The 25,862-nt window shown below is 37.5% G+C and overlaps 1 protein-coding gene across 9 annotated transcripts in view; it reads right to left on the minus strand.

Moving 5' to 3' along the window:
- Positions 1-25,862, minus strand: part of ARHGEF7 (Rho guanine nucleotide exchange factor 7) — a 127,321-nt gene that overhangs the window by 42,915 nt on the left and 58,544 nt on the right. For 8 of the 9 annotated variants that reach the window (XM_074910193.1, XM_074910176.1, XM_074910184.1 and 5 more), the window contains 5 exons: positions 23,200-23,401; positions 14,487-14,575; positions 8,155-8,249; positions 7,779-7,874; positions 952-1,074 (listed from right to left, as the gene is read on the minus strand). In XM_074910193.1, coding sequence (XP_074766294.1) covers positions 952-1,074; positions 7,779-7,874; positions 8,155-8,249; positions 14,487-14,575; positions 23,200-23,401 — 605 coding nt within the window. Of the gene's footprint in view, positions 1-951; positions 1,075-7,778; positions 7,875-8,154; positions 8,250-10,437; positions 10,489-14,486; positions 14,576-23,199; positions 23,402-25,862 lie in introns of those variants that run through there. The other variant, XM_074910241.1, reaches the window with a different exon arrangement.

Below are 25,862 nucleotides of genomic sequence, written 5' to 3' on the forward strand. Positions count from 1 at the left end.
CTTTGTTTAGGAAGAGTCAAGAATATTGAAAGTATCTCTACTTTCATTCATCACAAGACAAAAAAAGGGAGGAAAAAAGACAAAAAGAACAGATACCCTGCTAGAATTTGTCCTATGTCTAACCTTCAAGAGAAGGTCATCATTCTGTCCTGCACCACAAGCAAACAAATAGCCCCAAACTAACAGCTGCTGCAGCACACGATCATCAGAATACACAGGAAAGTTTGTGAAGGCAGACTTCTTTAATCAAATTCTGCACCCAATTCTCTTCCGTCAAGGTCATACAAGGTATCATCTATGCAAATTCAAGGTCATTCCCAAAGCTGAGCAACCTCCATCATGTTAACTCTACATCCTAATCTACATCTCCATCCATATAAAAGATACTGATTTTGTAAACTTGAAAAGCTCATACCCCTTCTATATCATTCAAAAGTAAATCTAAGGGTATACCATTATAAAGTTAAGTACATATAAATCTACAGTCTTTTACAAGGCTAAGTTACAATTCACGATCTACTAGTAGTCATGTCAATTATGCCATAATTCCACAAACTTTTTTGATCTCAACATTTTTTAAAACAAAAATGATAATCGGTACACTGTTTTACATACTCAGGTTCAGCATAATTTCGTTAAATAAAAAAATGCTCTCAAATAGTTGATAATACTGATGAAAATAACAAGCTGGTCCTGGGTTGATGATTGGACTAGATGATCTTCAAGGTCTTTTCCAACCTAGACAGTTCTGTGATCATATAGAACAGCTTTGTGTTGTGGGCTTTTCTGTCTTTAAAAAAAAAAAAACAACCCATGCTACTTTTTTTTTTCCCCTTAAGCAAGCTCCACCATACCAAACACATGTCAAACAGATATCACAGTTTTACAACACAAGTGCACTTTATTAACTTTTTTTTGTGCCAATCTTAAAAGACTATAAAGTAAACATACCTGTGTTCTGTGAGAACATTTACTGCTGATGGATGGTTGGCACAGTATGCAAGGTATAAGCTTTTCATTTGCGGCATCAAATTTAGAAAACACCCTCCAACCCTCTGCTGAGCTTCAGGCAACCTAAAAACAGAGTAATAAAGATGAAATTGCTGTAATACTGACACAGAAATAAATTAAAGCCTGGAAAAATAGTGTATACTGGGTGAGTTATTTGTTTCTGTTCTGTTGTTGTGTGTTTTAGTTGATTCTATAAAATCAAAAGAGAGATTTCTACTGTCACCGACCAGCAATGAACAGCTTTCTCTTCCTTCTTTACAGCTTCAACCCTGTAACTGTCAGGCCTGATTATGCCACCACAGTACAGGCAGAATACGGCACATACCTCTAAGATGTTCATTCGGCAAAATTTTTTCAAGCATTAGTGGTAATTAGTACCTTCTTTAGGAGTTTGATTTTTAGTCGACATACCTATCAGAACAGTTTACTATCCACTTATATATTCCATGACAAATTTTAAAAGCAGTATTTCAGCACTTAGGTAAAAACTGGATAGAGTAGGAACAGGATTCTCTCTCTCTACCTTACACCAGAGATGACAGGCTTAAAATATTCATTTAAAAAAATCTAAATACCATATTAAGTTCCAATAGCACTAATAGAAGCCAGTTACAGTGCAGTAGCAGGCTGTTTTAACACAGTTGTCACTCATCTTGCTTTTTAAGGACCATACAGCACTTTTTATGTTGGTTTGTAAGCAAGGCAAGAGTGCTGCTTTACCACCATCAGTACAGAAATACTTTCTATAACTCACACTTTCTTCAACTTTCACGCTTGAATGCGCCACGTTTGCTAAGCAGTGAAGGAAAATGTCGCAATTCTGTTCAGAAGAGCTTATTTTGTCTATCATAAAATGGTGCTTAAGTAACAGCAGCTTCAGTGACTTTGGCAAAAAGTGACTTGGCAAGAGACAGTACTTAGAAGAAAAGCTTACTTTCACACTGTCTTGGTGAACCTAATAGTTTTTGATCCGGTTCATCAAAGGAATATACACACACATTTATTCACAAAAATAAGGGAGGATAGGAAGAAAGATAATATGAATGTACACAGTATATTTTTGAAAAAGTTTTAGCAGAAACAGTCATCTCAAATTGCACTAAGAAATTATCTGGAGTATAAATATCTGAAATTGGCTGTGTGGCACCAGCTTAGAACTGGTACAATCAGCAGAAAGTAAAAGACTGACTTCTGATTTTGCATCTGTAGAAAGGAAGAAAAGGAGAAAAAAGGAAAAAGAAAAATGCAACTCTTCCAGTCTTATTCTTAGCATCTCCTTAAGCTGAATACTTCAGATACAAATAAAAGCACTCTCACATACTTTAAAATCTAAAATAATTTTCAAGTTAAACAAACTGATGGGAAGAAGCATATACTCTAACCAGCCGTACTTCCTCCCTGCTACCATACCACCATTCCCTCTCAAACACATCCATACTAGATTGCTTCCTCTGTGAGAAAGAATAAACTGGACAAACAAGTGAACGATAACATAAAGGTGTCAGAGGGGACGAAACACTTATTTTCTACATACAGAGCAACTCCCACTTGAAGAATTAAGCCTCTTCAGCAGCAGATTATATGGCCAATAGCCAACTGCAGTTCACTGGAAGATGAGACACTGAGTTTTTAGCAGCCCTAGACTACAAGCTTGTCCCTGACACCTTGTCAAAACCCACTGTGCAACATGTGCTAGAACATTAAGTGTTTCAATTTCTCCTTGCATAAAGATTGCATCTTCTAACATAAATATGCTGAGTCTCTGCTTCAGCCTGTTTGCAAGGTAAGACAAACAGTGTATTTTATTATCATCTATTTCACCTGGTTTTAACTACTCTTAAAACCAGTATTCTGCACTGCTCTAAAACTAGACAAGTTCTCAGTAAATACTCAACACATACCATTAGCAGTGTCAAAGGGTTTCATGCTAACATTAGTTCCAACAATTCTCTCTGGAAGAATATTGGGTTTATTTTAAAAAAAAATTTTTTTAAAAGTCAAGATTTTCTTTAATTGTCCTGAACATATGCATAAAGTCTCTATAAATATCAATATTTAGCATATTCCCTCTGAAAAAGAGAGAGATGCTCCAGTGAACTCTAGTAGACAAGAACTGTTCAGCTTTCCAGGACAGTCACACCCCCAAGCAGAGGATGTTCCCATCCTGCTCAAACACAGTCCTCTTGACCCACTCCTCCTTGGGTTTGCTCAAAGTAGTTAAGATTGAAAGTTCATCCCAAGATGATTCCAAGAAATACTCCCCCAAATTTCAAAACAGTAAGTCTGTCTTCTATTAAGCTGTTCAGTCCCTCTGTATGGCGTGGGAAGACAAACCCAAGATGAAGTAAAAATTGACTGTATAGGTGTTCAAAACACAAGATGGAGGAAAAACACTTCCTTATTTGAAAACAACATTCATTACAGACACTCTGAAAATGACAGCTGAATCCCCAGCTAGCACATCATGCCAAATACACTCTGATCACATTATCAGTGCTCCTTACATTAAAGGCTAGGGCCCATGTTTTATCATTGGCATCTTTATTTATCTTTCAAGAAAAGTTTAAATTCTGAAATCAGAGTGGCTGCTCTTGCAGGTATTCAGGGGAAAACCAGGGGCATTCCCCAGCATACTGAGGGAATGCCATTCTTAGAGCTTTCCAAGCAGCATTTCCTGCCTAGCAGCTGGTCCCCTTTAATAAATCTAAGCATGAGCTAATAATACATTCCTCAAGTAATAGATGCAGCAGAAGTCTCAAACTCTGAAGACATACACAAGGCATATAATTCAGTATTAAATAGTAAGAGGCCCCAATAAACATTACTGAAAATGGTTAAATTCCCTTTCCATACTGTAGTGCGGGGGGGGGGGGCGACTTAGAGCTGTTCACACCAAGCAGACATCTGTGTCCTCTCAGTCCGCTGTTCTTTTAGCAGAATGAAAGACTGAACTTATTCTTTTACATGTTGCACATGCACTGCAACTTTCTACTGCACATTCTTTGTTGAATTAAGATAATTAACAGACTTTATGAAGGGGTGGCAACTCATCCTCTTTGACTTTTCTAATCCATGCATTAGTTGCAAGTGTTCTACTATTTTTTAGAGGAAAAATTAATAAACCATCCATATGTCCTTTAACTGCTGAAAAACCAATTTAACACCTATCACCACATCCTATAAATTTTTTAGTAATTAATGTGTTCAATAGAGAGCATAGTTATTTTACAATTTATTTTGAAGTTGTCATCCCAATATTCTTCCCATATTTGATACTTTAATGGAAAAGGAATCACATCAATATTATATTTATTAATATATAAGAATGATCATAAGTTCGGTTACAAAAAGCCAAAGAAATGTTTTAATTTCATTAACAGAATTAAGAGAACCATAACAAAGCCTCTGCTGCTGTACACATACTAGAGGCATCATCAGATGACTACATCTAGACTACCTAACAGATTACCTGCTTCTTGAAGTTATATGCAATAGCTATCAGTTCTCTTTCTCCAGACTTAAAATGGGTTCCCACTGCATGATAATTTGAGAAAAGAAAGAAGGAGAATACCTTGTTGCTCAGTCACGCTTACTAAAACATTCTGATCAAAACCAGTGATCAGAACAGGACTAAAGCTAGACTGGCAGCCGACAAGAATGACAACACAGAATATCTAATTATGTCCTGTGTGTTCTGAAGAAATCTGCCTTAGTTTTGGTGTCAGGAGACATTACAACTTTCTGGGAAAGGATATGAAAACTGGAATGAATCCAGACAAATTTTAACACAAAATAAAAGGGACCATTTTAAAAGAAAAGTAGATAATGAAATATAATCAGCATTGTGTGTTTTCTTTTTGCAAGGTGTCACCAGCCAGCCTGTGTGTCATGTCCCCCTCTACTGAAAAGTACAGCCATAGACTGACAGCTTCTATTCCCAGGTGAATGGAAGAATTTATTTTATGGATCAGGAGACATCTGTCTTATCTCCTGCTACAAAAATAGAGATTATTTAGATCAGCTCACCAAACACCTGACGGACACTGACTTTGTTTATTCAGAAGCTCGTTAGCTGTGTGAACCACTGCAGAACTTATCTTTGGCACTGGATAAGAAAGAGACCCAGAGCACTGGACCACTTTCTGTCTTCAAGAGACAGGAGCACAGAACGCTCTTTCTGTTTTACTGTCAGAAATCCACCCTTTTGCAGCCGAAGCCTCTGGCAGCATCTCTCTGCCTTGTCAGTTACAGCTCTTTTCTATCCATCAAAACAAAGTGCACTTGAAGCTGATCAGTCAAAAGAAGTGGTTTTGAAGCAGATCAGACAGAAGATTCCCTCTCAGTGATATTTAGACTTGTTTCATAGCCACTTGTGTTTGGTAAACAAACAAGAGAAATCACAAAGGTAGAAGCAAGCCCAAACCAATCTATCCAACGGTGCCCTGCATCCAGGCAGGCAGACAAGAAGTGTTCCCAGGCCTGTGACAGATGGAGCAGCCCACAGGATCACCACAGTGATACTGCAATAGAGGCCAACCCAGACAAGTTCAAAGAGGACAAACCTTTAGCAATGCCCCAGAAGAGCTTCAAGGCTGAGGGCAGGGTGAGAAGATGGCACACAACTAAAACCAAATCATGCCCAAGCCAACTTCTTCCCCCAAACACACAGAGCACCCACCACAGCATTATGAGTTCTGAAAAAAACACAATCCAACATTTACAATGTGAGGATTAAATAAGTCAAAGAGGTGTAGGCAAGAAGAAAAGCACTAGAAAACTTCTGTCACAGAAGTACATGACAGGATTTATTAAGAGAAAACTCAAATGACAAACTGACTCGAGAGGCGTGTGGAATTCAAAAAACATTCAACTCTCACATACAAGAACAGGGATTTGTCAAGCAAGGTAGGCTGGCAGCACTACAACTGGCAGAATGTTGACATTTGGTCACTCTGACATGTCAAGTTAGAAAAAACACCACACCGGATCCTGCATTGTGAAGTGCCTGAATGATGGAACTGTAAACTCTCTGCCAAAAATAAAATAAAGTGATAAATCTATTTTCAGCCTGGGAGCTACTCTGAGATTACAGAACAGGTTCACCAGCCAAAAAAACATGGCAAAATGACAAAAAACAAGGCAGCAGGGCAAGCCTCTACATGATAGGAATTATGATGGATTAGATTCAAAACAGGAGGAAGCTGGACACTCAAGTTAATACGCTATGATGTAAATTAAACTGAAAATACAACTTAACATGACCAGCATATTTATGAAATGAAAATAACACAAAACATTTGCAGTAACTCTTCAATAACCCTGGGGCATCGCTTCCTCTGCCCACCTACTAGCATCCATTATGTTCCTAATTTATTACATAGCAACATTTCACTTAGCAGGAAGAAATAAAGGATGTTATGACAAGGTGGTCTAGTAGACTTTAAACCAAGGAAGGAGTCCTAAATAAGCTTTCTGAGCTTGAAACTACATTATGATATCATTACCTACATACCAAGTTAAAACAATGCTTGCATTAATATTTGTTTAAAGGCATATGCTCTTGAACTCTTGTTTTTAAGACCACCTTAATCAAAGGTTTTAAAAGATGACAGTCTGTTCATGCAAGGTACTTCATTTCCCTAATTTCTGATTCACGGAAACAAAATCACATTAACAGAAGAATAAGACAACAAAGCGCAGTGACAAGAATGAAAAAATTTAAGTATGTGGACAAACAATCATTCTCATGAATTTAGAGACTTAACTGATCAAGTCTAATTTGACAGAAAGAATATCCTTTCTCAAGCACAACATTGGAAGAAAGGCCATTTCAAGAGTGTTTCCATTCCACTGCTGAATCGCTATCTGACCTACAGTGTCCTCCTTTCCATTCTCTCCAGTCTAAGTTGTCTAGAGGCAGAAGAGAGGGAAAGAAGCCAGGTAGTAGGAGGATGTGGGATCCAAAGTCAGCAACAGACCCAGACATATGTTACTGCCTAGTGGAGACACAGCTTATACTGTCATGACAAAGCTTCCTCGTCACGTGGAGCAGCTCAGAGGAAGAGGTCAAAACAAGACACATTGAGCTGATCGAAAGATCACTGCTGCCAAAGGGGTATTTTCTCCTCCAAGACATATCCAGCAGCCACTTCAGCCTAATTTATGGAAAGACAAGTGTCTTCATCTCCTCCTTTCTGTGCTTCATGCTTCCTATATGGTGTAGTACAGGCACTGAGGCTGGTTTTGTTTTTTTTAAAATTCAGATTGCTCTTTCTGCCTACCCTGCACGTCTCTCCCAGAACATTTTGGCAACCACCACTGTTCAGGACAGAAGAATACTAAGCACAAGCATTCTCATACAGCGTCCCTCATCCAAGTCACTTCCTCCTCCTCCACTGTTCCACTGCACTGCAACATAAGCTCTCCTCAATTCTTTTTTTTACTTTAAGAGAAGACTTAAAATTCATGCCTCTAAAACAAAAAAAACATCACTTCCTCTACCACTTCCCCATCTGTATACAATTGCATCATGGAAATTGATAAACTGTTTTCAAACTACGTCAAAATTCCTACCTCTGCAATTACATCCTAGGGCCAATATCTATCGCACAAGCAACCCATGCATTATCCAAACATCTTTTACTGTACTGCTGTATCAACTATCCTTAAAGTGAGGTGAACAAAAGTTATATCAAACATACATGAAAATACTAAAAAAAATACTTGCTTGTTAGAATTTTACAGTATTTGGTATGCATAGTACTTACTTGGTGCATTCTTCTAAAGACTGTACAAGCATTTGCTGGAAAGAACTTATTTCTTCCAGGTTTCCCATTAAGTATGAAGTATTTGCTGCGTTTAACCTGGAGCAAAAGTAAATAAAAGATGTTTAAGTTTGACGTTATTGACTAATTCTGCTTTAATAAAACCTACAACCTTAAAAGAAAATGATTACTGGTTTTTAGATCAAGGACCAGACTGTTTTAGTTAGCAAGTAAGCTGAATAAAAGCAAGCCCTGCTCCAAGAATCAAACAGTCCACACAAGAAAATGCACACTGACATTGAAATTTTGACCATGTAAACCCTCCCCAATACCCAAGAGATCTCAAGCTTAATTCAAACAACAAAACAAACTCACATACTTTTCACTGGCTTGTAATGGTCGCAGGTAGTTTGAAAGCATTGTTTGTAGCTCCTTAGCATATTCATTTTCTGTTTCTAATATATTTTGTAGCACCTACAATAAATGACAGTTGCTAATTAGTATTTTTAAGAGATACTTCAAAATGTTCAATACCAGTTTTAAAGCCTACTAAAAATTACTCAGCACTAGAAAAACTTAAATGAGTATTCTTAAATATCAGCAACAAAGTATTGAATACTATGCATCTATGAAATTCACAGGAAAAAACCCAACACACACACACACAGACATCCTTTAGCCATATACCAAAAAAATGGTAAGCTAACAGGAATTTCACTACACTTAAAGCTTTTACTGTAAAATTTGAAAGCTATACAGGGTGTTCTTCCAAAGCTAGGGGGGTAATTATTCCTCCTATGTACTTCAGAACAGTGAAGGATCATCACAGGCTGGTTAAGCCCAACAGCTGTAAGAGAAATTAACAATTAGTATAACTTTCTCAGTCTCAATTACAACCAATCTTGCTAGCAAAGTGTTTACTTGTTCATAGGCACTGTTCTGTCTAGAAGGTCTAAATATCCACAGATCTATAAATATCAGGTAATTGCCAACTTTGCTTAGCAATATGATTAGCATTACTACATTCTTTTTAAATGGGTCTGACTAACCTTCCGCTGGAAGTGCAAAATATACACTACCATGAAGAAAATTAAAACAGCTTCCAATACAAAGCCAAGAATTTATAAAATACAGCACACACTTGTTTTTTGGCTGAATATAAATCAAACAACTGGAATACCCCCAAATATGTACAAAATAATATTTTGCTGGTACATCTTCTGGGAGCCTGCTTTAGGATATCCTCCAATATATTCACATCAAGTTCCATTGTGCTTCTAGCTGCTAAGTTATTTCTTGCCTCCAAAAAGTTAGCGATTTAGCAAAAGAATCATCAGAATTAAATGTAGTTCAATGAACACAGTTCAGCTTTGAAAACTTTTTGCTATTCACTGGTCATAAGCCACACCACAAACCTTCTCATTTTGCTACATGCCATATTTGTCAAGCCTACAGTAATATCTCATTTCAGCATTTATAGTAACAACTGTAATTGAGTGCATTATTCACTGTTGTAGTCAATACTCTTTCTTAGGAAATAAAAAAAGCCATTCATTCCTAAATGCAAACCTGATGAAAAAACTTTAAATAGTTCAGTATGTCAATGAAGAATTCACTGTTCCTTTCATTGGTGTCATTGATTCTGCTTATTCCTTGAATGCTTCTATTCATTAGGAGAGAGGGAGAAAGACCACTTTTGAGTTCATTCTTTTGTTGGAAATCTGAATCCTGAACTGAAGATTAAAATGTCTCCATTCTCTGCTAAACACTATGACAGAAGAATGTCGCAGGGAAAGTTAAGGCTACTAACTAGGAATCTACAGCATAAAGTGCAATATGGGCACAGTAATTTAAAAAAAAAAGCAAAGTTTTTTGACCAGTTAGACCATGGGGGGGGGGGAAGACATTTCCATTTATCAGAGCACTAATTAAGTCCCATATTCTCTTACACATACATAAAATGAAGTCAATTGTTAACACGGAAATTTATAAAAGTACTTAGCATCTATGAGGTATGCCAATCTTTTTCAGTACGGCTTTTCCTACAAAAATCTCCCAGCCCGAAGTCATTACACAGCCATTAGTAGGGAAAAGGAGACTAAAAGCCAATGACAAAAATGCAGTGTCCTGGTGAAGCACTGAACAGCATAAAAAGATATTCAAAGATAAAAATCAACAAATTTTCTAGAGATCTTGAAGGGCTGCACCACTGATCCACTTTCTCGAGGAGTATTTCCATTCTTTGATATAAATGGCTGTCTGAAAAACTTGAAATACCCATGCATAGATACACATATAGTGTTTTGTTATTCTAGTAGCTCAGTGTTACACAATACTTTAGATATACACATAGTTTTAAACGCTTCCCAAAATACAATCTTTTTTTGTTTTAACAAATACAGTTTCCTCTGCATACAAGTTTTTACTTTGAGTATCTTTCAAAAAGAATATAACCTTGCTTACATAGCTCTAAGACACCAGTTCTGTGAAATCTTGCAGCCTTCCAGCTTGACTTACCTACCTCACTGAGAAGCCATGAGGATTAAATGCTTCGACTGTGCTTTGAAGCAGTAAGTAGTCAGTATTACAACTCAGTATTTTGGCACCAGAGCACCCTTACGTTCCTCATACCCACATCTCACCCGCATGCTCTAATAATCACCTTTCTTCCCTTTCCTGCTTTCTGCGCGTTCTGGCTGCTGCAAGACCCCATGAGACCTTGAAGACCTTGTTTCCACAACTCCACCACAACATTTGCACAGATAAGACTGGGTACCAAAAGAGCAGCATTGAAGTGGCAGCTTTTGCAGTCTGTAACACTGATGAATGGCAGGCACAGACAACTGAGCTCATACAGCACAAGCTCTCTCAATCACACGGCATGGAAAATTCAAGCATGGTTAACAATTCTGTCACACAAAACCCCAGCCATCTCCCTAAGGCAAAAACTACCACCCAAAAATGGATTTTAAGTGACCTACATGAAGCTGATTGCCTTCCAAATCAAAGGGAGAAAAGGCAGATTTCACAGCTATGCTTGAGCATGATCCTGTAGCACATTCCCATTTTATGGGAGTAGTATGGCACTCAACTGAAATACCACGTACTTCAGCAAAATCGTGATCAATGTCTAATTTTCCTGGATCATGAGAATCTGACAGATGAACCCCTTAAAACAGGTCCTTGAGAGGGGCAATGTAAAGTATCACACAAGTATACCATATCTCAAGGGTCTTCGAAACTTTTTATGACCTTCAGTAAACACAAACTCTTGACCCAGATTCAAAAGTATGGCCCCAAAAGGAGTGTTTATTTTCCATCACCTTTCAAACACTTAAATGAAAGATGAGGTCATCCAAATACTCATAATATGGAGAAAGTTACCCATTTCTTTACCTGCTTTTAGAACAGCTACTTAACCTTAAGGCAATTGTCCTGTAAGTGGAGATAATTTTATTTTTGACACAAAGTTTTAAATTCTCAAGGTATCTCAAATAAAAATAAAACTCGAGTAATGCCTGCACTGTCTTCAGGGAATAACCTGGAATAATACGCTCACTTCTTCAGTAACAGGTTACTAAGTTACTTCTACATGAAGAATGCTTGGTGTTTGATCACAAGTCTGGTTCACATTACAGACTGCTGTGTATTTGTACTATTTTATGGAGGACAAGACTACATAGCACTAGTCATTCTCTACTAAACTGCATTCCTAAGCCAGGCAAAATGTAAGCATAAACCAAATGTGCTCTGTCTTCTCAACAACACCTAGTGCAAGGTGCAGCTAATAAAGTACACTGAGACTAGAACGTATGTGATTTGCATCATGAATTTCAGATGGAGCTCTGTGAATCCATAAAAATAAAGAGCATGTTTATAAGGGGGTGAAGAACAGAGGAAAGCAGTGAAAGCAGTTGCCTCTTTAGATTAAGCACCTTTCCCTTAGCCTATCCCAGCCCTTCTCCCAGAAAGGGAGATTAGCAGAGCCTCTCCTACCACTTTCTGAACTTCCTCTGAACTGCCCTCTGATTTTGCCCTCAGTCCAACAAAGTACCCACAGGTGCTGCCTGCACCTGCACAAATCCTTCCCTAGGAAAAACAGCAATAAATAATCACGCAGTATACAGGGTCTTAGCACACACCCATATGGTGGAAGATAGCCACAACTTAAAAATAGCGAGCAGCCCCAGAGTACCAGCCTCAAGACACGCCCAGTTGCCAAGAGAGCCTTTAATGCAGATTTTAATGCTTACTCTTTAACTGAAGCTACATCCTTTTAGCTGTCAGTTGCCAAAGGTTTATTTGGAGCTGTTCTGCTTTTACCTTAGCATAGGCTCAATTTTGTTATCAGTACAAACTGATAAGACTTCTAGCACAGGGAAATCTGCAGCTTACGTATGAAGACACAACAAAAACAACTCACAGGTTCAACTGTTTTCACTTCAGTGAATGGGTTTGCTGTTTGTCTTACCTACATGTAAAACTCATTACATATAAAATAATTACTAAAAATTATTTAAAATAATTATTTTTACATAGCTATATTGCCATCAGATGCACTTGGTATTTGTCAGGAAAATCTAGATGCCAGCATCTCTAATTTATGTTTTAGGCACAGCAGTAAAGTCTTACTTCTCTGAAACAAAGTGCACACTACAGCATAGCTTCTCATTCTCTAAACAAAAAAGAATAAAATGGTGAGCTTAAAAAAAAAAAAAAAGGGGGGTATTTGCCACACCGTGGAAAAATGTGAAAACAAGCCAATTACCTAGTTCAATGTAGAGAGGTTTAGGAATAGCACTCTAGGGCCAACGCTCTAATTTACTGTATGTATTATTATGAACTGGTCATTTCTGCCCCCCACCCCACCCTACAATATGTCATCAACAGTTTATAAATAATTACCAGTTAAAACAGTGGGAATCTTATTACATCAGTTTAGTGCAAGAAAGGTACACCTGAGCAAGATGAAACACTACCTAATTCCAAAAGTAGGTATGATGGTCAATAGCTTCACTTTTTTTTTTTTTTTTTTTTTTTAAACTAAACTACTTTAAAAGACAGCTATGGCTATCTGATTCCCCAAGTATATAGTAGTTTGAGTCTCCATGATTATGATAATAGGTTATCCATGGAACAATTATAAAAGGCACACAAGCCAAAGGTTTTCAAAATAGTATAGCCTTTTATAACTTAGCCTCCTTAACTATGATTTTAGGCAAATTGACACATTTAATTTCTATTATTTTCACTGACACACACTATGACCCCCCCAAAATGGTCTTACAAGTAAAATATAAAACCATAAGATTTAATCCATTTTGGACAAAGTCAAACTGGAGTTTTAGTTAAGCCCAAATTAAACAGCTTCAACTCTTATTTTTCATCATATTAAAATCAGGGAAATAGTAAGATCAAATATGAGCTAAATCCTCTTTGCTGCATTCACTTCAGTTGACTTGTACTGAAAAACGTCAGTTTTAACATCAAAACAACAATAAGAAGACATATTTGCTACTACACACTACAGCAACTTTGAAAAAAATTTTAAAAAGGACTATAAGGAGATACAGTGAAAAACAAAAATAAAGAGGAATTATCTCGTATTTTGTTGCTGGATGTACCATAGTAAAATCATTGCTTCCTGCAGTTTGAAGGAAGGTGTACCTGCACAGGTACTTTCCACTGTATCCCACACCTGCTGTCACAATAGCCAAAGAACTGCAGCCCTCCCTTTACCATGAAATTACGGCTAGTGACAGGCACCAGGCAAGCCAGTGAGAAGAGCAGGACATTGTTTCATTGTTTTAAATTAGGGGATTATATGCAAAACTGTTCTGTTCTTCCAGGTGGTTGGTATTATTCATGCCACAACCACAAAAGATAAAAGCATAAAACAACGCTTTATGATCCCTGCTAACAACTGACAAATAGAATGAAAAACAATGACAGCTGCTTCAGAGAAAAGGGAAAGAAACCTTGTGTTTTGGTTTTACACCAGCAGGGAGCAGTGGTTAACAAAAACAGTAAGATGCTTTTCACTTCCCAATGCATCTACCGTTAGTAAATAAAGGATTCTCAAAATGGTTACAACACGTTTAAAGACAGTTTGGTATGTTTCTAACATGCATCTACTAAAGAGGTCTGAGTCCTAGATTAAGAATTCCTGGGGGTGTGTTAAAGGCTGACTCTGGCTACACCCCTTTTGCTGTGAAATCTATCCATCAGTGTAAGGGAGAGGTTCCCGAAGTTAATCGGCTTGATTTATAAGCTTGAAGACAAAGGAGGCAAATTCTTTCAACATGTTCAAGCTCTTGTTTAACAAAAAGGACAAAAATATTCTTAAACAGTTTAACACTGCAGATTTTCATTAATTCATAGAAATTGGGGAAGACTGATCTCATATTTGGGGGATATAGAAGAAAAGGGAACATAACATCTAGCAAAGCAAATAAAATGAGCATAACATTACATAAATTCCCATTGTTCACTTATTGTAGACTCTAATTTTGCACCATGCTTAAGAATCTCTATGTGTAATATTCTATTAAACTAATAATGATCTTGTTTACATGATAATTCACTAAAACCTCTATCTAGTTTTGGCACTAAGGCTCTGACAAACTGCCAAATATTTTGTACAGATAAGAGCATTTAAATGACATTCTACTGTATATTAACAGCTCACACAGAGGAAGAGGGATCACTCACCACATTGTAATAGCTTTTGTTAATTGCAGATGTATCAAAGCCTTTAGGTGGACTCTTCAATGTACCTGATTTGGGGGAGACCGGTTTTTCTGAAATGTAAGATATTTTTGGGTCAATGGGATGCAATTTTATAGCTCAACACTAGAGGTCAAACAAACTGCTTTGAAATATTTATCATAAGATAAAATTAAAATAGTGCTTCAGTGAGAAACGTACGTACTTGTGCTTGAATTTATTGGTAAAGAACCAAAATGGTTCATATGTTCATAATGAATGAAACTCTAGCCTCAATGAAAGCAAGTAGAAAAGTTCAGATTCTTTTTCGTGGAACCAGAAAGTCAGTTAATAAAATTAGCTTTTCTGGAATTATTGTTTAAAAACAAAACGTTATCACAGACTGCAATTTAAAAAAAACCAAAACACCAAAACCCAGAAAAACAGCAAGGCATTTCCAAACATTACACACACTTTCAAATGGAAGTAATAATAAGTTTTAATATCAATTTAATAAACTCGGTAAAAGCAAGTGAACAATTAAAGGCTGAACATACCAGAGGTGGGACATTACACTCAGTCTGGTTGAAACAGAGAATCAAAACACTATACAAGTAGTGAAGTGACTTACCAGATGCCTATCCCAGAAAATCATCTTTTAAAACAAATTATCTTTTACTGTTAATGAAGCAAAAAATAAAAATGCTTATGCACAAGAGAACAGAGTACATCATAACAATTAAATGCAATCCTTCCTATAATCCCATAGGGAATCTACCCCCCAGTGATGCATGCTCTTCCTGAAAGGACAACATAAGTCTGCAAGATCAGAACAACAGTCCTGAAAGTGATCTGAGTGCTGACTCCCAGAACAGAGGGGCACAGAAAACACACACCTAAAGCCTCCCCTCCCACCTCTACCATTCCGCTAACTCAATCACAGGGGAGCAAAGATGAGGGGAGAGAAAATAAAAAGCACATCATGCTGCAGGCTGGAGAAACAGCAAGTAAGGTTTTCATCATCTCCTTTTGACCACTCTCACTTGACTTTGCACACAACTGAGAATGCTTGGGAGACTGTATTTATCAGGACATTATGGCTGGGGTTTTTCTGGTGTTGTTTTTTTGTTTAAAAATAAGCAGGCTTGTCTAATATGCAAATTTCAAATAAGCACAAGTAATTTGTATCCAAACAATAAAATGGCAAATTGTCAAAAAAACCCCACCCCAAAACATTAAAAAAGCGTCATCAAGACGTACCTACTGAAAGTTTCACCTTTATTTTAAAAGCAAGCTCCTGTTTCAAACACATTTTAATAGACATATGAATAATTTAATTCTAGTTTACCTGACACCTCAGGCCACTAAGAATAAATTATGCAAGTCTCAAATACAGGCCAGTCTTTCCAGGAGAAGCCCAGTCAGCCAGGCTAAGGGCAGCTATGGGAAATTCCCATGGACAGTAAAGCTGACCAGGGAAACAGCACCCTAAGCAGAACAGCCCATGTGGTACCAGCCTCTGCTGGACCATAACCTGGGTAATTTAGTTCTTCAGGCTGCCCAACTGAAGCCTCATGGATGCTGCCATCTCAGATGAGCTGACTATAGATGGAGGACACCCTTTCATCTCCTGTGCCAGGAGAACCCAGCAGGCTGGTGGGACCTGAGTCTTTAGCTCAGAGTCTGTAAGGAACAACTCAGGCCCCAAGGGCACATCAGTGGTATTACCTTTAGGAGGATTTTCTCCACATTGCACTGGAACTCCCCTCAAAGAAGCTAATCTAAAAATAAAATACAGTCCTAAAACTGCCAAACATGGGCAAAAACATTTCTCCTTACCATGTTCAGAGATGACAGTAAAATCCTTTTTGTTAATATCCCCCACCCACCCCCTGCCAAGTCAGCTATAAGCCCAAAGCACAAAAATGGTTAGCCCCAGCAGTTATTCAGCTAGGAAAACTGATGCTCTCAACCACCAGCCCCGCAGTACGTACACACTATGCTATACAGCCAAGTAATTCAAAGTGACAGGACTCCTCCCATCCCCTTAGAACAAAACCACAAACCCAAGCAGATTTGCCATCAAACTCTCAGTGTGAAAGAAGCACCTGAAGTCATATCGTATGTACAACTACTCATTTATATATTCATATATAATGCTACTCATTTATGGAACAATTAGAATTTCTTTGCATCAAATGATTAAATTGATGTAGTTTACACAAACTTGGTAATTTTCTTTCATTCTCTGTAGAAGCTCTTGACTTATCCTACAATTTAGTAACATTGAGGTTCGCCGAACACCTAAAGCTTTATTAATTGTGTGCCAAAAACCATGAAAAGAGAAACAAAAGTTATTTAAGGAAAAGGGTAAATACTTGCCACTGAATTTTATCAGAATACAGATGTCTGACCCTTGTTAATTGGCAGAAAGTTAGCTAGTCATAGAAATCTGTCTCTTCTTCCAGTTACTTTGTTATGTTAAAGGACATGAAAACACATCTCTTCCCCTTTTTCTTCTCCTAAGCTGCTGAAGAAAGTGGGAGATTTTTTTCTGAAATCTATAGTCATTTATATTACCAGCTGTCCAGTTGATTCAGTTATCCAGTGACACACAATCAAATTCAGATTTAAAAACAGGACACACACACACAATTAAAAATCACACATTCAAATAATTTTGCTGAACAGCCAGAATCAACATTCAGTTTTTAAAATGCAAAGGGCATTTCTATTGTAGAAACACAGAATTAGACACAGCAGATCAGTCCAGCTGTCTATCACGTCTGGTATTCTGCCTCCAAGCACTCCGTCGCTTCATAAGGAGGAATAAGAAAGAGTCTTGTTGCAATTAGCTTATTGCACAATGCATTACACAGAAGAAAATCCTGATCTTGCACATAAGAAACCATTTTCCCAGCATAAGCAAATATAAGTGTTATTTATCATCCTTCATGGTAGAACATCAGAGTACTTTTGCAAATACATAGCAAATTTCATTAAACATTTCAAGCAGGTGTAACCCCCATTCAGCATACTGCTAACATATACAGCTCTTATAGGTCCATAGGTTTCCAAATCATTAGCACACCCTGGCACCTTGCCCACTCCAACATATGAGCTCTGTTTCTCAAAGCACTGGAAGAGAGAAACCTTGAGCCAGACAACAAGTTTTCCAATACAGAAGATTCCTTCCTTCTCCCCTACTTTTCTCCCAGTCACAATGAATCCATTGCATAAACACTGAAACCGCAACAAAAACATGCACAGCATCCAATCAAACCCAAAGCAAACAAGCATCTGCTCAAGTGCTGGAAGAGACCATATCCAGCTGACGACTGAAACCAAGAGGTAAGTTACCACTATCAGTTTCTTTCCTGATCCAAGCATTACATTCAACTGTACTCACCTACACTTGATAATGCTTTCAAGTGTCCAGTGGCTAGTGATAAACCAGATAGAATTCACTTAACAGATCATCTTTAGGTGGAGAGTGAGGTTGGCACAAACTTCTTAACATTATTCTTCCAGCAAAAAAATTATTCTCAGCAGAACCAAAACAACTTTGAGCAGTTGCTTCTGTAACCTTTCCGTAAGTAGTATGGAACTCTCTTCATTTTTCAAGTTATCTTATCCTTTACAAAACACCTACCTTTCTAAGTTACTGTAAAGGGACAATTTACCCAATCCTTCCCAATGTTTTGTTTCATTCTATTTTCATTTACATGCAAGTATTTCTTTTACTTGCCTTCAAATTACTTGTCATTCTCACATTCTCTTCCCTCTCTCTTCCATCATGTCTCCAACTTTGTCACATTCATTTTCATGCAACGGTCTACTTCACACTACTCCACAAAGCATTCCTTCAGGACATACTTTGCTAATTTTCAAAATTTCTACCCTACTGCTGCAAAAACATCACCGGTGCTTCTGCCATTAGTAGGCTATGGTGCATACTCTAGATGCAAAGATCTGACATGGGCTATTTCATCCTACAATACAGGAGGAAAGATGTGCCAACTAGGACACTGAAAGTGATGTGGTCCCTATGAGTGAAGTGCTACAAGCAAGCTCTGTCTCTCTAGACTAATCGGTTCAAGTCCAACACCAGGAGGGCACATCTAAATTTACTCCCAGTTCTCAGGCTGGCTCAGGCATTGCTGCAACATGCTCCACTCTGCAGTGTGGACCCTACCAACACTTCTTCCCTAGCAGTAATTTTCACTGGGCCCAATACTAACATAACTACCAAGAAAGCATAATGGAAGAGGAGAGGCTAGGACAGTAATGACATATTAATTTCTGTGAACAATAAATTTTGTGACATGTAATTTTTCAAAGCTATATTTTCTTCTGTGTCATCTCATGCCATTTAAATGGATTACACCGATAAAAGTGACCACATGATTTTTTTAAAAAAATCTGATTAACATCTGACAGTAGCTAAGCAAGCACATCCCATTCTGGCTAACCATTATTCTTTTCATCACAAGAGAACTCTCAAAACTAAGTCTCCAAATCTCTCTACTATGCGAGACAGAAGTAGCAGTGTGAGACAAGACTCCACCTACACCTTCACCCCCTCCCTGCTCTGTTTTATGTAAGAAAAAAAAAAAAGGGCACACTGCCAAATATTTAACAAGTTTACACAGTATAAATCTTTTACCCTCTGTCATGTGTAACAGTACAGCAGGATGAAAATGAAGTCCTCTTGTTTGTACATACTTCCCAACTTGTGATCAAAGAAAATTAAAAAATAAAAGGCAAGATGATACAGGGTTTAAAAAAGAAAATGAAAGCATGCAGGCAGGGAGGGAGGGAGAGAGATACGGACCATCTTTTCATTCTTACAGTGTAGGCACATACCCGAAAAGAAACTACTACTTAATTTTTAATTCTGTTTTAAAATTTGTTCATAAGTACCACAGTTTCAAACAAATCCTCCTTTTCTCCTTGTGTGTGGGAGGAAAAAAATAAACACACACTCAAAAGCAAAATAAAACCCACTTTTCATCTCAATCAAATTTATTGCCCCCAAAATACAGAGTCATTGTCCAGCCTAAGAAAACTAAATGCTGTGCTTTGCTCAATCTCAGTATCTGTCCCACATCCATTCATAACTTGCCTCATACATGTATTAGCATTATGTACTAACACTAATCATTCTGGCATAGTTAAGCAAATAAGTTACAATGTAGTAAACATGGACACAGTTTTGCAAGGTTTTAGCTACTCTGAGATATCTCATTATGTAACATGCTCTGCTTGTCCAATAGATGTAGTTTTACTTTTCCTCTAAGATCTTTAAGAAAGCAATGTGGGTAAAGGCAGTTCCCATTACTAAGCAGTTCTTTCTTCCTTTCCTTGAATATCTAACTTCAGAGCAACAAGCTAAGATTACAAATATACAGTTATCTGACATTAGAGGATTTTCATTTAGAACACTAAATCCATTTATGTAAACATCTAATACCTATGAATTCTGTGAGAATTAAAACAAACACACGCGCCCATAAAGAACTTCTTTCCTTTCTTCTGATACCCTGTTTGCCTAAGTCAGGTTCTAGCACACTGAAGGAATTTATTTAATCAAACTCACCATTTCCCAGAAGCTCTCCAAAACAGTATCATCAACAGTAACAGTGTTGCCTGTACAAAATTTCTAACTACCTGCAGTATTTTCAGCTACATTTGAGAGGAGAAACATGCCAGAACATTTTACAGAGTATTTTGAAAACCAATTAGATGTCCAGGATGAACGTTTTGTTCATAAAGAGAGCTTAATCAAGAGCAAGTATTTCAACAATCCCATACTGATCTTTTTAAAATTAATTCATTGTAATGCTGACAGAAAATGCATTTTGAATCTGAGCTTGCAAGACAGTAAGTTCTACTAACTCATTTTAAAACACATCAGGAAAAAAAGCACTTTTGTATTTCAATCTCATGCTTAAAGCATGGAGGCACTTAAAATATTTCTGAATTAGGAAAATCTTGAAGTGAGGTACATATAGTTGCCAGGAAACAAAGAAAAATGGACAGTGAAAGACTATCAACTGAAGAAATGTCAACCAGTCTAATGAAGACTAGCAAAAAAGAGCAGGGGCACAGGAGAGCAACAGAGTGTCAACCCATACATATAACCTAGATAAAATTTCTCATGAACACTCACCAAAGCAATTTATGTAACTTCAGAGCTTTGTGGTAAGAAGCACTACATTCTTGTTTCAACAAGGACAGCAGAAGAAGGGAAGTTCAACCCCAGGATGCAGTGGCCATGTGCTTTGATACAGAAGGGAGGAGAATTATAGACAAGCCCTCTCTCTAGCACCTTCAACAATACCCACAAAGCAGAAATCACTTAAGAAATGTTCATAACAAATGTAATGGAAGCAACCAAGAAAAAAAGAGAACAGCAAAATGAGAACAATGAACTTCAAAGTAAGAACAACTTGGTAAACTTAAAAAATGGTAAAAAAGGATTCCCACTAGTGACAATGTAAGTGGAAAAGGCTCAGAAGAATGGCAAGTCCTTTAAAAATTAAAGGCATCTCAAAGGACGAACAGGAAAAGGAGATGCAAATTGACCAAATCATGATCAAATATCACAAATACTACAGTGATCTCAAACACACAAAAAGAAGCAAAAGTAACTAGACAAAGTCAGGTCATTAGTTGAAATACAACATGGGCATAAGGGTAGTAGCAACAAAACATTCCATAGCACACGTGTATCAAGAGGGAAAGCTGATCTGCAACTCAATAGAGAAGAGTTAACAGACATCAAGACAGTCTTAGTATGTCATACTTCCTTCTGCCACCTCCCCATCCTCATTATAAAAAGGTCAACTTCAGACAATTCAAACACGTACCTACAAGGGCATAAAAGCAGGTTAAAACTAGTCTTTTGATAAACAGTACCTGCTGTGCTGATTTGGCATTTAAGAAAACTCGCTACATCCACGTTTGAAATCACAGAGGACAAGTGAAGTTCCATAAAGTACTGGAAAAGGCCAAACACAGTAATTATCTTTAAAAAGGAGGAGAACAGAGAATGCTAGATAGCTGCAGGTCAGTCATTCCAACTTTGTAACAGTCAGTAAATGCACAGAAAACAAAGCAATGAACTCAACTTCCTGAGAAAGAGAAAAGCACAGGCACATATTCCCTTCCATAGAAGCAACTGAGTATAGGAGAGAGCGCTTCAGGAATGGAAGAAGTCTTGCAGAAACCAGGAGCAACCACAGGGAACATGGCTATACAGCAGAAGGAAAAGAAGAGTTTAGCATAAAACTGTTCTGGTGGTGAGAAGTGAAAGTCAAACCAGGGACTGGAAGCAGTTCATCTCAGCCCCCAGGAATCAGACAGGGTTGCAAGGACTAGCAAGAATCAAAGTGCACTCAGTACTAACCTCAGCCCCACAGCTTGTTGGCTTTCATATTTAGAACTACAACACCCAACTGAAGTACTGTTAAAAAAACATGAACAACTTTAATTTCAGTTGCTGGCTCAAGTTTCAGTTCACTGTTAAAAGCTACTTCCATTCTGGAACCTAACTGCTGACCCAGGTTCATCTCAGGAGTCAAAAGAGATCAAAAGTGATGAAATCCAAACAAGATGTCTGCAGTAATGTTTTAAATGACTAACACTGGGATAAGGGAGTCGTCATGGCGAAAAGAGACTGCTACAACACTACAGACAAGAAAGTACAGGCTTCAGGAAACGTTTTTCAGGGTAAGTCACATCTGAGACATCTCTGAAGAACATTAAAGCTAAGTCTTACATCGTGCCTAAGAGGGTCTAGTCGAAAATGACAATGAAGTTACAGATCTAAGACTCTACCATTCTACAAAAACAGACTGTAGTTAGCAAATCAAGGAAGAAAATACAGGATGAAACTGGAAGAGAAAGAATAAATTTAAAAATTGAGTTTTACCCTTACAACTTCACTTTGCAATTGCACATCTGTACGGCTGCCTAAAAAAAAGAAAAGTCATGCCGATAATTGTAGCATGGCCAAAAAGATGTGTGTTTTCATTGGAGCTAGGACAAGGGAAATAGTGGTAAAGCCTCTCAGAGGGTCCCTGGGTAGTTTTATCCTACCAGGTTTATCCTTAATCTCTGGAAGTAAGCAGAGACAGGGAAGAGTCCAAGGAAAGAAACAAAAGAGATGTCACCTATGACAAGATCCTAGTGGATTAAAAAGCAATGTTAGTTTTGATATTCAGTCATGAAGACGATATTTACAGAGGGCACTTTCACTGTATGAACTTCGAAATAAAGCTTCAGTGGAAGAGTGAAGCCTGTATAAAGAAAAGTTGAAGGTACATGACCAATGAAGAACAAGAAAAATCACAAGTACGTTACCTTTCAAAAACTGTCTCTAACTTTCAGTAGATTTCAGCAGAATTGGGGATTTTTCCTGTGGTTGTTTGCTTCTAAGTAATGGGACATGTTTAAAGATATTTTTTTTGGTGTAGTTTTTTGGTTGATTTTGGAGTGATTATTTTGGTTTGGGTTTTGGTTTTGTTGTTTTATGGAGAAATTTGCAGGAAATCTCTCAATATTTAAACCCAAATTAAATCCTGAGCATTACTGATTGCTGTGAATGAAGTTCAGTAGATATAGTCAAGCTTAAATAATAAGCATTACAATTGTTAATGATCAACCTCTACCCAAAGCAAGTATTTGTGCAGATATGCTCTCCTTCAAAACTCACCATTTGATTTTATTTCTCGTACGTAGTTACTTGGAAACCACCCTGTTTTCCCATTTAGAGTTCCTTCCCACCAGCCTCCTTCTTCCACTCTCGTAACATGAATAATATCTCCTTTTGAAAAAGAAAGTTCATCTTCATTTGTCTGTTGAAAATTAAATTTTGCTCTCACCACCAACTGATGGTTGCTGTTATCTGTCATGTCCTAGTAAGTGAAAATACAAGGAACAAAAAGATTATATTAGAGATTTAAACAATTATTCCATGAACAAAACAGAAGTATCCATAAAACAGAAACAGCCTCTACTTCATACACAACAGTCCCCACACATTTTTACTCTAAGCATTTTTAAGAGATGATTTGTCATTTCCAGTATTTCTGTCATTTTTAATCTATGGATTTGTTTCAGTCCAGGAAGTATATTGTCTTATTACAGCCCCTTCAAATCAGAATGGGGTAGCAGAGCTAAAACGAGAATAAATTTTACCTCCCCCCCAAACCAAACTCTTTTTTCTACATATAGTATAAATTGAAACCGCTTTTGGCAACTACAAAGAAACAATAGCTTTACATTAGAGAGGGGTTTTTTCTAAAACTTTCTGGGCTGGGAGTAGGGCAGAACTGAGTTTGGTTTAATTTAATTCTGGATCTAAAAGAGTTTTCAGTTTAAATTTTGTTTTTCCTGTAACAGATCAGGTTGGAAGGTTCCACACCTGAATGTGCAAGTCTCCATGGCCTCTCAGTTCTTCCACAAAACCTGTGAAACAGTTATGCAATCTGCCTCAAATAAGTACCCACAAATCATCTGCCTCAAGGTTGGCAAAGCTGCAAGTTTGCAGCGTGTCAGACTTGCAGCTGTCCATATATATATATGCTCATCCTCTATCACAGATATGAAGGCAGATTATCACTCTATCATAACAACAAAATGTTAATAGCTACTTCTAAATCCTTCAAATTAATGATGTTCAAATTCAGCACTTTGTACTTGGATGTCAGTTTTTAATATCTGTGTCATTCAAGCATTTTGTAAGTTAGGACAAACGTTTATGCTAAAAAAAGCTAAATACTTGGACAACTTCAAATAATCCTACTGAATACAAATAATCCAAATACAATCTGCACTGGAACTGAGAGAACAGGACTATAAATCACATTTGTCTCTATCATAAGTAAGGATTAATACCTGTATAACTAAACAGCTAACCTAGTGAGAAAATGACTGTGTAAGCAATCCTAGTTAGCTATCCAGGTAGCAGAATTTCACCTACATGCTGTCTATATAGTTGAGATGATTAAATGATGCACTGCATAATGTCACTGGGATCTTATAACATCATCTTAATTTATATCCACAGCAATCATGTTACTGTATCACAACTCAATTTAACAATCAGACTTGTAGTGGCTGAGAAACTGTAGGAAAATGAGAGCAAACACAACTTTGAAAACATGCAGAAAGCCCCAAGATACTATAAGTCACAATGTTCAACAATTAGCTTGGCATATTTTCAAACAAGTGCCTCTGCCTTAGTGCTCTGCTTGTAAATTATGTGCTTTCATCCTCTTATAACTGCTCAACAAGAGAAAAAGTTTTGCCTTAGTAAATGGTAAAAAAACATAAAATAAGCAGCAACACTGCATAGCGACATCAACTACAGTCCCTTTACTCTGCCAGGATGGCTCTCTGGTAGAGGAAACCGAGTAACAAATTTGGTGAGAACAGTTCCAAACTGATCATCTACAGCAGCAAAACCAAACTAAGAATTTCCCATGTTTGGCCACTAGCTCTCTTTCACTCCTTCTCAAATTTGTCTTCCCCTCTGCAACTTTTTGCAGAGCTGCTCAGAACACCAGAGCGATAGAAATACTTAAAACCGATTACATCAGTGATCCAGCTAACAGCTAGTCCCACAAACAATTCTATCAGCAAAACTGAGTGGGTGGTGAACAGCAGAGAGGGATCTGGAATTAGTGGCCTAGGGCAAGAACTTGCATGGGCTTTGCTACCAGAGAAAGCACATCAAACCACACCTAAGAAAGCTTAAGCAGAGAACTGTGTTTCAAGTTTCACATAGCAATCATCACACACTTTAAAACAGCCTCCTTCAAGCATGGAAAAAGCAGTTTACATTAGGGATCTGAACCCTCCTTGCAAACCTTTCAGTCACTAAAAGCACTTTTCATCACTGTTAGTTTCAATACAGTACTCCATCCTGATTTCAGCTGTATGATAAAACAACTGCCCATACCACTCAGTTACCTGAAGGGTAGTTGAAGGATTCACCTTGAAACATAACAGAAACCAGGAATAACTAACAGTACTGTCAACACTGAAAGTACCACCTCTGCTGAGGTTTGAATACTCTTCAAATTACCATCCCTAGACTGAGGGACATGGAGAAAACAAGATTATTGCCTTTGGAAAAGCAACTCCTTATTCTGAAAAGAAAGAAATAAATCCAGGAATATACTGTATATGTAGACAACATGGAGTGGTGAGGAAAAAATAATCAGAAGTTCACAGAAAGCTTCATGTATTTTGGAACATCATAAGAAAAGCTGCAAAAATAGAATGTCACAGGCTTGAAATAGGTGAGAGGAAAACAGTTACTTTGCCACACTATTGTTTACTTATGAATCTTGTCAAAAGACACACACACAC

The sequence above is a fragment of the Athene noctua genome, chromosome 1, assembly GCF_965140245.1.
Source record: "Athene noctua chromosome 1, bAthNoc1.hap1.1, whole genome shotgun sequence".
Classification (NCBI taxonomy): Eukaryota; Metazoa; Chordata; class Aves; order Strigiformes; family Strigidae; genus Athene; species Athene noctua.